This window comes from Sebastes fasciatus, chromosome 22, assembly GCF_043250625.1.
Source record: "Sebastes fasciatus isolate fSebFas1 chromosome 22, fSebFas1.pri, whole genome shotgun sequence".
Classification (NCBI taxonomy): domain Eukaryota; kingdom Metazoa; phylum Chordata; class Actinopteri; order Perciformes; family Sebastidae; genus Sebastes; species Sebastes fasciatus.
In genome coordinates this window covers 25,296,237-25,308,962 of record NC_133816.1, presented here as the reverse complement: position 1 = coordinate 25,308,962, position 12,726 = coordinate 25,296,237, and the positions used below count along the sequence as shown (strand labels likewise).

Sequence of the window (12,726 nt, the reverse complement as noted above, 5' to 3'; positions counted from 1 at the left end):
GATTTATTTTAGGTATGTCTGTCTAGGAGAACCACACCTTCCAGCACCCTAGGGCTTAAAAGGTTAACAAAAGAAAACTTCTTGTAATATCGTTAAACGGACATTTGATTGATTTCTATGGTAAAACTCTTGTGACAGCAAAATTTTGGATCTGATGTCTTTGTTGGGGAAGAAGTAATATAAACACAAAGGTTTGATTAGTTTCGTGCGAATATCTCGCATGTAAATTTGAACTTTGTATGGGAACACTGTGACAGTAGGGCTGTCAAAGTTAACACTATAATAATGTGTCAACGCAAATTTGATTTTAACGCCACAAATTTCTTTAACGCATTAATGCAACTTGTGATTTTTAGGCTGAAGTGGCTCAGTTCTAAAGCTAGAGTGAAGATACTGGTATCATATGAAACTAGAAAATATAAGGAATTTATTGGTACTGTATCTGTATGTCTATTTATAGCTCTGATTATCCAATATGCTGATGACATCCGCCTAATTTTGGCAGAAAAAAAATACCTAAACCGAAAGAATCCATCGGTACCAACCATGTCATACTACCTTGTCATGAAGGAGGTTAAATAACGCTCCAAACTTATGCAAAATTTTGGCGAGGAAAAACTGTCATGGCCATTTTCAAAGGGGTCCTTTGGCCTTTGATAGATAAAGATAGAAAAATGTGTGATTAATTTGTGATTAATCACGATTAAATATTTGTATTTGATTGACAACAAATACAAAAAAATCTATGATGAATAACAGTCTGCTCAGTGTCCTCCTCTCCACCACAACTTTAAAAGTGTCTGGTTTGCAGCCAGTTACGGAGCAGAGCCACCATTATTGTTATTAATAACACCTATGTTTTCCCTGCTATGACAAGTCAAAATGTCTGCTGGGAAGTGGCATGCTGGGACAGGTGACCCTGAACAGGATAAATGGATTGAAGAACAAATAAGTTAATGTTCAACACTGTTTCAAAATCATTGTTTACTTATCTGTGAGGTAGGCAAACTTCTGGGTTTTCCTACTTATACACACAAACCACAAACATGACCCAACCCTCCAGCTACACACACATGATCAATACGATTAATCAATACAAGGTGCAGACTGTGAGTGTGTTTGTGCGTCCACACCGTCGAGACAAAGAAGTGACTGACTGATGATATTGTTAGTTTATGTGTTTATTCAGAGGAGACAATGCAACATGTACTATAAAATATGAATAACAGTGAATAATGGTCTACTTTGTAATGAAGCAGGTGACAACAGGACTTTCTTAGTTACAGCATTACATCATATTTTATTAACTTTACATTAATAAATCTACACACAACAGAAAATGTTTTTTTTGCTTTGTACAGCAACAAATGTATAAAACATTTTTAAAAAGTTAGAATTGTCAATCAGTACACAGCTGTAGCCGATGTGAAATATGAATGCAATCCTTCTGGAGTTGGTTGTTTGAGTGTTATTGGGAGTTGAACCTCGTCACAGCAGGCCACCCTGTATGATATCTGATCCACTCAAAGTAATGAGCGACCTGAAAGAGAGAACGAGCGATTAATTGCATGATTGTCATAGTTAATCGCAATTAAGCGCAAACTAATCACACATTTTTCATCTGTTCAAAATGAACCTTAAAGGCAGATTTGTCAAGTATTTAATACTCTTATCAACATGGGAGTGGATAAATATGCTGCTTTATGCAAATGTATGTATATATTTATTATTGTAAATCAATTAACAACACAAAACAATGACAGATATTATCCAGAAACCCTCACAGGTACTGCATTTAGCATAAAATAATATGCTCAAATCATAACATGTCAAACTGTAGCCCAACAGGCAACAACAGCTGTCAGTGTGTCAGTGTGCTGACTTGACTATGACTTGCCTCAAACTGCATGTGATTATCATAAAGTGGGCATGTCTGTAAAGGGGAGACTCGTTGGTACCCATAGAACCCAGTTACATTCACACATATGGAGGTCAGAGATCAAGGGACCCCTTTGAAAATGGTCATGACAGTTTCTCCTCACCAAAATTTAGTGTAAGTGTGGAGCATTATTTAACCTCCTTCATGACAAGCTAGTATTCAGATAATTGAGTCACTTAGTAAGGACATCCTTACATTAATACTTCCGTTTTTGTTTATTTTTTTCTGCCAAAATTAGGGTAATGTCATCAGCATATTGGCGAATCAGAGATATAAATAGACACACAGATACAGTGTGAAGTACATATATTGATAGTATATATAACTAGTATGACATGGTTAGTACCGATGGATTCATCAGGTTTTTCTAGTTTCATATGATACCAGTATCTTCACTCTAGCTTTAAAACTGAGCCAGCTACAACCTAAAAATCACAAGTTGTGTTAATGCATTTTAGTGGCGTTATAACAAATTTGCGTTAACGCATTATTATCGGAGTAACTTTGACAGCCCTAAAATCCAGGCATCAAAATAGTCTCTTCAGAGGACACCAGTAGTCAGAATCATATCATCATATTATAAATGTCACCAGCATTTCAACCGCAGCAGAAACAAGTAACTTGACTGAAATATTTTACCTGCGTATAAACTCCTGGAGATCTCGGCCGGCCACATCCCCGCCCCCAGCTGACGATGCCCCACAGGTAAGAAACACCCAGTTCATCCTCACACACCAGAGGACCTCCATTATCCCCCTCACAGGCGTCCATTCTCCCGTTCAGATCACCTGCACACACACAAACAAACCTCAAACGGACTCATTTCATTAACACAATAAACACCCAACATATGAGCACACCTACCTGCACAGATCATGCCGGGTTTAATGCTGTCATTATGGAATCTCTGACAGTCTTCAATGAGGGACACGCTGGCCCACTGTAAGACCCGGAACAGTCTACCACCTACAGAGAAGTTAGTCATCAGTATCAGGACCACTGTTCAATATAATGTATATGTTTTCACAGCATTAACAACAGAGACATCAAACATTTATCAAGACAACATGGACGAAGTGAAAAATTATTAGAAAAAGGAAAAAGCTTTTTTCACTTTTTCTTAAGTCATAAATACAGGAGATAAAACAATTTAGATCAGACTTAGAAAAAGAAACACCAGAATTTTTTCTCAAGGCTTCCATAAAACAAAAAATGCACGGACGCCTGGCAAACAAGTTGAACCTGGCTCAACCTTTGCTGGACTGCAATGACCGTTTTGTGGTCAGGAACGCCATATTCCCACTGTTAACCCCCTGAGACAACTTTACTGTATTTCAGAGGCTGCAGCAGGTTCAGTTTTAGAGCTAGAGCGAAGGTACAGATAACATATGAAACTAAAAAACCTATCGAGTCCATTGGTACCAACCATGTCATGCTAGTTTGTCGAAAATTAGGCTAAATTACGCTCCAAAAACTAGCATGGCCAGAGACTCTTGTGGATTCCAGTTGTGTCCAATGAGCCCAACTGTATTCATGTGTGATGATGTTAGTCCCCATAGAAGACATTTCATTGACCTCACTGTATAAAATGACCCGTGGTGACCTCTAGGATAATCACAGCCTCATGAAACTTTACAGCCACAAACTAGAGACCTAGAGCATTCAGAGGATGGATCAAACTAGAGACCTAGAGCATTCAGAGGATGGATGGATCAAACTAGAGACCTAGAGCATTCAGAGGATGGATGGATCAAACTAGAGACCTAGAGCATTCAGAGGACGGATGGATCAAACTAGAGACCTAGAGCATTGACCTGGGATCAAACATACTGTAGATTAGCAAAAAGCTGCCTGAGAGATTTCATGTTCTTGAATATGCCATATTATGAGCTCCATCTATAATCTTGACCACCTTACAGGTCACATTTGGCTAAACATTAAAATAATAATACAAATTTAAAAATGTCAACAACAGTTGCTGTTGTTATACCTGCATCCTGCCCCCATCCAGAGATGGTGCAGGTGTGGTTGGGATGGAAGAGCCTGGTGGTCCAGGGAACGCAGACAGGACTGATGGCCGGGCTGTCCTCCAGACATTTGTCGTTGAACGGAAGCTTCTCCAGCTTCACCAGAGCGATGTCATTCTCATGGGTGTTGGGGTTGTACCTTTATTTTTGTATAAAAGGATGCTTATTACCAGTGTGATTGCATTGTGTACATGGCTACAGATTATTGCTCTCATCTTTACCTGAAGCAATGCTTTGCAATATTTAGATTTTGAGCAGTATTTTATCCATTACTTTAAAAGGAACACTGCATCATATTTCTCTTTATGCTGACGATATTTTACTTTACTTATCTGATGTCTCCTCTCCATCTTGTAGTTTAGAGTTTGGCTCTTTTGCCATTTACTGTATAATAACTGGTAGAAATATGTATCCTCATACCTCATAGCTTGACAACCTCCCTCACTTCCACCAAATATTGATCCAAGTAAAATTAACCGAAACAAGTATTCTGCTCTGAATCAGCTTCCTTTTTTTCAGTGCTTTCCAACAATACTTGCTAGCTAGTGTTAACTAACGTGTTATCCTGCCTCCACTTAATGCTCCGCCCACTAAATACCTCATCATGGTTACTAACACCCTTGTGTGACATATAGCCTAAGCCGAATATGATAATCTAATAAATGGTCATGAAAACGTGTATGCATACTTAGGGTGGATGTGGACATCGTGAACAGGAACAATATCTGTAGAGGCCTGAGGCATGACCTTCTTCCAGAGAGATAACTTCACAAACAATTTAGCGAGGTTAGGCCTGCAGGAGAGAGGGAGAGAAACATTTAAGAAACAAATCAAGATAAACTTTTGAGTTCCCCATATAGAAAATTAGACGGATAATTACTTTTGGTTGGTGTCTCTCTCTTGACCAGAAACTCCGTCTTCGGTGATCGAGAGAGAAGGTTTTGTCCTGCAAGAGAGAGAGAACTACTTGTGAGAGGAAATAAGTTGTATTTGTTCATTCAAAACTTATAGTCTTTTTTTAATTAAACTAGATTTTACTAGGATATGTCATCCAGAATTAAAGCCACATGTCTTCTTGACCTCTTCTGTCATATTTCTTATTTTTTATCCAGATTTTATGAAGGTTTATCTGTGCAAATAGATAAACATAAACATAGTACTGCCACCGTTGTTATCCAAATTCAAGCACAGAATAATACCATTACCAAATAAGGGCTGCAACTAACAATAATTTTATTTGTTGATTAATCTGACGATTGTGTTCAAAACCTAAAGATATTCAGATTGCATTAATATAAAAACAGAGAAAAACACCAAATCCTCACACACACATTATAATAATTCCTGTTTTTTAATTTTCTGTTGATCAACAAATTGAATAACCTAACTGTGCAATACTGTCATTTATACTGTACATTTATATTCTTATTTATACCATTCTGGCATTTATATTTAACACACTTCATAGATCTCACTTCTCAGTATTTTGTATTTACTTATATGCACTATGGTTATTTGTTATACATTGCACGTCTTAATGCAAATATTTGTACATGTTTCATATTTCTTATATTCTCATTTTCTTATTTTAATTTTAGAACTTATATTTATTTACATATATTGTGTTTATATTGTAGCATTGTGTGCATAATTTACATTTTACTCCTTTATTTCTATTTTCTTACATTTCTTCATGCTTGTAGGAGAGCAACTGTAACGCCCTGGGGATCAAAAATGTTTTTCTGATTCTGTTTATATTGCCTGACTCTACGACTACAACTTTTTCTCCCGTCATGTGCACCATTACAATAAGTACTAGTAGTACTTCATGCGTCCTACCCGAGGCAGTGAGCAGCAGTGATTACCCAGCAGCCTCCAATATAAGCTCCTCCACATTGAATCCTTCTGTTCATCTGTAGAGCGACCTGCCACTGGATCTGAGTCTGCACACAGACAAGAAATGTACAGTTTATTGGTCAGTAGATAACAGCTGCACCACACTCTCTGCTGGTCTAGTCATTAGTGGTTTATGTGTTAATAAAGATAATGGAATCACATTATTGTGTAACTGACCGGTTGTGTTGGCTGTCCTCCTACCACTCTCTTGAAGCGGCCTCCTCCTCCTTGCTCCTCTTGGTCCACGCTGCTTGTTTGAGGAATCCCACAGTTCAACTTGGACTCCAGATGCACTCTGTTGGCCCTAGTTTCTACACAAAAACATGATTTAAACTTCTTCTTCTGACAACTTTACATAAAAAACTGAAATCACAAAAAAGAATGACTGTAATTTATGTTCCTGACATTTTTTTATACTGACACCCAGAGACAGAAGTGATGTGGAAAACTGCAACATAGACTGTACCAAGTTTAAGTTAAATCACCACAAGAACAGCCTATAATTGCTAATGTCATACAATTATTATTCAGCATTTTTTTTTTTTTGATTTGGCTGAATCATACGTTTTCTTCCAGCCCGATATCAAAACTGAAGCCTCTGATTTTTAAGCAGTATATTAATAAATGATGAATAACACACTATTTTGTTGTCAACAATTAGAACTTCTCCAATGATGACATAATTTATATTATTACTAGGGCTGTCAATCGATTAATGCGATTAATCACAAATTAATCACACATTTTGTTTTTATCTGTTCAACCTTAAAGGGAGACTTGTCAAGTATTTAATACTCTTAGTGAGCAAATATGCTGCTTTATGCTAATGTAAGTATATATTTATTATTACTGCCAAAATTAGGGGTATGTCATCAGCATATTGGCGAATCAGAGATATAAATAGACACACAGATACAGTATAAAGTACACATACTGCTAGTTTAGCTAGTATGACATGGTTGGTACCAATAGATTCATTAGGTTTTCTAGTTTCAGATGATACCAGTATCTTAACTCTAGCTTTAAAACTGAGCCCACTACAACCTAAAAATCACAAGTGTTAATGCATTAAAGAAATTAGTGGCGTTAAAATGAATTTGCGTTAACACGTTATTATCGTGTTAAATTTGACAGCCCTAATTATAACAAGTCAGTTTTACTATAATGTCATCCACAATAACAAATACATTAATTAACACTCCTCTACTCATACATTATAGTGTGTTGAAATCCATTCATTAACTATTTAAATACTTATTATAAATGCTAAATAAGGGGGTGTACTCTAACTACTGCTACTGATTACTAACACTAAACATACTATTATTTAAGCTACATACCGTTTTTTGGAGAGATGTACTCTGAAAAACAACAACAGAAAATATGTGTGATCATCTTCATTGTCACTAAAGCAACATCAAGTCATTACAGTGAGTGGGTTACCGTGGTTACCTGTGTTCGTGAGAAGAGGAAGTGGCTCTGTGAGGAATAGAATAATATATTTATAAGGGAATACCTCACAAAATGCTGCTCTATTCAGGTCTGTGAAATGAAAAGAATTGACTGGTGAGATGTGACTGTGGTCCGTACTAGTGTGTTTCTTTGATTCGTCCTCGCCATCCAGACAGTCGATCTGTCCGTCACCAACTGCTTCTTTATGCAAACAAACACCTGTGCTGCAGCGGAAAGCTCCGTTTCTGCATTCTGGCAGAAACACAATAAATCACATTGTACAAGATGACATAGAAGTTAATAAGTACATTTACTACTATTAACTACTGTACTGAGGACTTACTCTCGCAGCACATCTCGTCACTGCGGTCGCCGCAGTCGTCGACTCCGTCACACGTCTGACTGAGAGACACACACTTCCTGTTCACACACCTGAATTCACACTCCTCACCTGAAACACACACACACGTCACACGTCTAATCAAATTAAATAGAGCACAATAGAGTTTGCAGTTACTGACCTGATGGCTGGACGCAGGTTGCCGTAGCGACGTCCCTGTTGTCAATGACGGTCTTGTCGTAGATCACACATTCTGCCAGTGAGTTCTCGTAACCCTGGCAACGGACGCTCACACATTTGACCGGCAACTGCTGGTCGTCATGGTAGCTCGTCAGGGAAACGTATGACATGGTACCGGAGAACGCGGCACCACTGGACACACACACACACACACACACGTCTTTATTAAAATTTTGGACATCTGTCGACCAATCAAAGGTCGCGGTGTTAAAGCTTATGGTTTCCACTTACTTCCTATATGCATACTGTGTATGTGCATTATGAAATGTTAAATATATCTTCTCTCACAGTGGGTGTCCGTCCTCCTTGCAGGCCACGTTAGCAGCAGCCATGTCCCACAGCTCCGGACACACCAGTAACTCCTCGCCACCTCCTTCAGTGCTCCCAGTGCCGGGAACAAAGAGCCTGACCACTTCTGTGCCTTGCTCTATTGAACCTCTGAACTTTGGTTGATCGGCTGAAGTGAGAGAAAGATGAAGGTCAATATACCAGTGAATCACCTTTAGATGAAGATCAAGAAAACACCATAAATTAAGAAAACAATTCAAGTTTGAGCACAAACCTCTGCAGGTTTCCCCAAAATGGGACATGAAGGGTCTCTTGGTCTGACAGGAAATAGCCATTGCCTTCAAACAAATAGGAAAACTTGAAACCGTGAGTTATTTTTCAGTGTTAAAAGCTAAGTCTCTTCATTCATACATATTTATGTTCAAAAACATTCAGTATGACTTGGTGGTCGATGGTTTTCTGTATTTTATCATGTTCTGAAATCACCACTTAGCTTTTGTCTCACGTAGGGCAGTCAATCGATTAAAATATTCAATTAATCGCGTGATTGTCCAAGAAAGATTTGTCAAGTATTTAATACTATTATTATTATGTTATTTAGCATCCCTCTCAACAAGCTAGTATACAGGTTATTGAGACAGTTAGTGAGGGCATCCTCATATTACCACTCCCTTTTTTGTTAATTTTTTCTGCTAAAATTAGGGGTATGTCATCAGCATATTTGCGAATCAGAGCTATAAATAGACACACAGATACAGATACATACTGCTAGTATATATTGCTAGTATCAAATGTCCATTTCACGACATTATGAGAAGTTTTCTTTTGTTAACCTTTTAAGCCCTATAGGGTGCTGGAAGGTGTGGTTCTCCTAGACAGACATACACAAAATAAATCAAGAATAATAGGATAGATAAGACCTCAGAGAATTCATCCCCAGTGTCAGTAACATTGTGACTGTTACTATGCCTGAGTAAACTGTGAGGAACCAAAGGAAAAATCTTTACATTTTTATCCTCGCCTATAATGTTGTCTAGATTAGACAGTGGATAACACCATTATAGCTATTATGCCATGCATAGAGATGACACTGAATTCATTCAGCAACTCCTTGACTACAACTGAGCCAAAGCAGATATAAATAACACAAAGCACATAGATTCTACAAAGGTTTTAGTCAGGATAGGACCAGGAGGACTCTCTATTTGGCACACTTGGATACCCAACGTGTGCCAAATAGGGTTTTCTACCTCTTGAAAGGGAATCTGGCTCTAAAATACTACTGATATCCACTACAGGAGGCTATGTGCACACAATGGAGCCTTTGGCCATGACGTTTACCCTGTGCATCATCACATTCTACCATTGTGCAGAGTATAACATCAATAAAAACTGTATAATTTTGACTCCAAATGGAGTAGTTTTATTATAATAATGAAATATGATCAAGTAGATAATAACAAATAAGATCAATAACAATGTAAATAAGATAACTCCCCCTCCCCTGTGCTTCCAGCTCTCTCCTGGCTGATTGCTGCTGAGCTGATTCACCTGTTACAAGCTGCACACCTGGAACTCATCTACTCATCAGCGCTGCAGTATATCAACCTTGGTTCTTCACTCAAGCTTCATTTAGATCATTGTTTCATCTCTAGTAGTAGATACCTGTGGTCAGGACAGGTGAGATTTCCTAGTGTAACTTAATCTTGCCGTGCGTATGTGCCTTGTCTTTCACCTTTTTCTCCTGTGCTGAGGATCACCTGCCTCACACCTACATCACCTGCCTGCTCACCAACAACCCTCCTTACCCTTTCAAAAAAGAAGTATACTTGAAGTTTAATTTATGAAGTAAACTTAAGGATACCCCGACTCTGGCTGGCGGTGTTAGTGCCTCGCTCAGTGGCCAAACATGTTGTTACCTGGCAATACGACAGGAGCTGCCTGTTGGCACGGCTACAGACCGGGGCCACGCCCTCGCTGGGACACAGATAGGCCGGTTTGCAGGTGCATCGTCCGTCTATGCAATACTGCCACGGACTGCAAAACACCAGGTCACATGACTCACGAGTAAAGCTAAGAAAAAAAGAAATAGAGATCGAATTAACATGATATCTGATAAATAGAAGAACAAGCAAACAATCCAGCCAATCAGAGAGCAGAGCACTTACTTCCTTTCAAGACACTCGATCGGTCCCAGAAACTCGTCGGTCTTTGGGGTGGAGCTTTGTGTTGAGAGCTGCAAGGAGGTGGTTGAATACAATTAAACGGTACGACAACAAGGGAGAGCTACATTAAATTAATAAATATATAAACAAAGTTCAGTAAACGTTTTAGAAAGCTGACATCTGCTGGTGGACGCTGGCAGGAGTTTAGTTTTTAAATCCTTTAAACTCAGTAATTTATTTATGAATTGCATGTAAGTTCATTCTTGAACAGCGTGTTGGACGACCCCTTATTATCACATTATCGCAGTAAGTAATCAATAAATAATACTGTTAAATCATCTAAATGGTGTGTAAAAAGAAGAGTCCCTTAACCTCCAATCCAGCCTCACGGCAAAGAGTGTAATAGATATTAAAACACAGTAAAATAAGGCTTTAATGCCTGTAGAGTTTAATGACAGAGTTAACTCACCATGAGGTAGTGAGAGATGAGAAACAACAGCAGGAGAGGAGAAAGTCCAGCCGATGTCATCCTGACAAACACAAACATGGTTTCCTCTGAAGTTCTGCTTTATACAGAAATGTTTTATATCCAACCGCCCGGACGAAATGTCTTCTGAGAGACAAGATAGTGAAAAGTTTGTCCTGAAGCAACAGACAGTTATTGTCTTTATAGAGCGGTGTTTAGACTGACACACGGTGATGTCACCAATCAATCATTTGCTTGTCTTGTCAATATTGACACACACAGTGTCCGGACATATTAATCTGTCAATACATTTGAATTAATTTGACCTAGAACCATCTACGAATAAATAAATAAATTTAAAATAAATGCAAAAATAAATAAATAGTTAAACATTCCTAAAATGAATACATAAATAAATAAAAGGAAAGATTTAATTGGAAAGTAAATAAATAGGGGAATTAATACAAATAAATAAAGAGGCAGAAATATCAATTCATGTCACATTTTATCAATTAATAAATGCCTACATTTATATTTAATATTATCTTTAGTAAATTTAATGGCATATTAATTCATTTATTGAGTGATTTATTTATTTTTGGTTTTGGCAGCTTCCATCCTCCAAATAAAAATGGTCCACAATAATGTAAAAATGAATTAAAATTAAAACATCAGTAAATAAAAGTTAAATACAATATATTTATTAATTTATTTTTCAAAAGTAGAGTAAATAAATTAATATAAATAAATATCAATAAATTAATGCCTACATTTATTTTTTATATTAATTTTAGTAATTGATAGTTAATTGTTATATTAATTTTTTTGTTGAGTGATTTTTTATTTTTTTTATTTTGGCAGCTTCCGTGCTCCTTATCAAAAATGGTCCGCAATAATGTAAAATATATAACATTTTTGTACAAAGAGCTTAAACATGCAAATCTACTGGGAATCCAAACACCCGATTCCAGAAAGCTAAAATAAAAGTAACACATTTCATCACACTGTTGAGCAACAACAGAATTCCCAAAATAATGAAATAAGGACATTGTGGAACACGTTCCTGATCGATTGATGAGTCAGAGTTGTACGTCTCTTTGCACCGGAAGCATTAGTCGTGCACATTTTGTTTGACAGGACAAATTTATTCATACATAACATCTTATCAATAAGAAGAACCTAATGGAGGAAGGAAGAAGCTATATTATGTCTGAGTGTATAAAGGCAACTAGCAAAAATAATTATGGCTTTCAAAATGTATTGCAGACATTTAACACGTAAAGTAATTTTGGACAATAGATTTCATCATATTTTATATTGCAGCTATTATATACATTAACTAATAAATAATGCACACAACAAATAACCTTTTTGTCCACCAACATCAGTGATTCCTGAAATCTACGGGGCTATTTTATTATGTTAGACGTTGAGTCGATGTTTGCAGTTGCACATAAAATACATTAGGACGTTGTACTGCATTTATCAAAATGGTAACCACTGCTTTTATGCTTATGAAGATAAAAATGCAAAGCTGGCCAGATACTACAGGTAAAAAAAAAATTTATGCACTGGCAAATTTAGAGATTTTGGTCTATTTTGCTTCCATAACATGTCTTCTTCCAGACTAGTGGAAAGAAAGGATTTATTTTACTGCTTCGTCTATTTGCGTCTGTAGATTTCTCCTAAATTCACCAAAAGTTAACATTAGATAATGCCTCATTTGCATATTTAAACATAACATTGCAGAAATCTTGTAATACAAAAAATAATTTTCTTAATGTCAGTAATCAACTGGGGAAGTTGCATGATATTTATTAGTAATTTCTTTTTCACCCCATTCACCACCAGTGTCTTCAAAATGTATGACATTTTTTAACAGTTTTTTCTCAGAAATCTCCACTTCAGCAGCA

General features: G+C 37.1%; 1 protein-coding gene across 1 annotated transcript; it reads right to left on the bottom strand.

Annotated features, from left to right (window-relative positions):
* Nucleotides 1–1,165: 1,165 nt before the first annotated feature.
* On the bottom strand, nt 1,166–10,996 carry LOC141761283 (complement factor I-like). The gene is made up of 18 exons (XM_074624615.1): nt 10,817–10,996; nt 10,351–10,418; nt 10,102–10,255; nt 8,457–8,520; nt 8,183–8,351; nt 7,836–8,026; nt 7,658–7,765; nt 7,453–7,566; nt 7,315–7,341; nt 7,203–7,223; nt 6,040–6,173; nt 5,806–5,909; nt 4,847–4,912; nt 4,655–4,759; nt 3,930–4,105; nt 2,804–2,905; nt 2,579–2,727; nt 1,166–1,540 (listed from the first exon to the last, which is right to left on the bottom strand). The coding sequence occupies exons 1-18, from the start codon at nt 10,892–10,894 to the stop codon at nt 1,469–1,471; spliced, it is 1,902 nt and encodes a 633-aa protein (XP_074480716.1). The 5' UTR covers nt 10,895–10,996; the 3' UTR covers nt 1,166–1,468.
* Between the last annotated feature and the right edge of the window lie 1,730 nt (nt 10,997–12,726).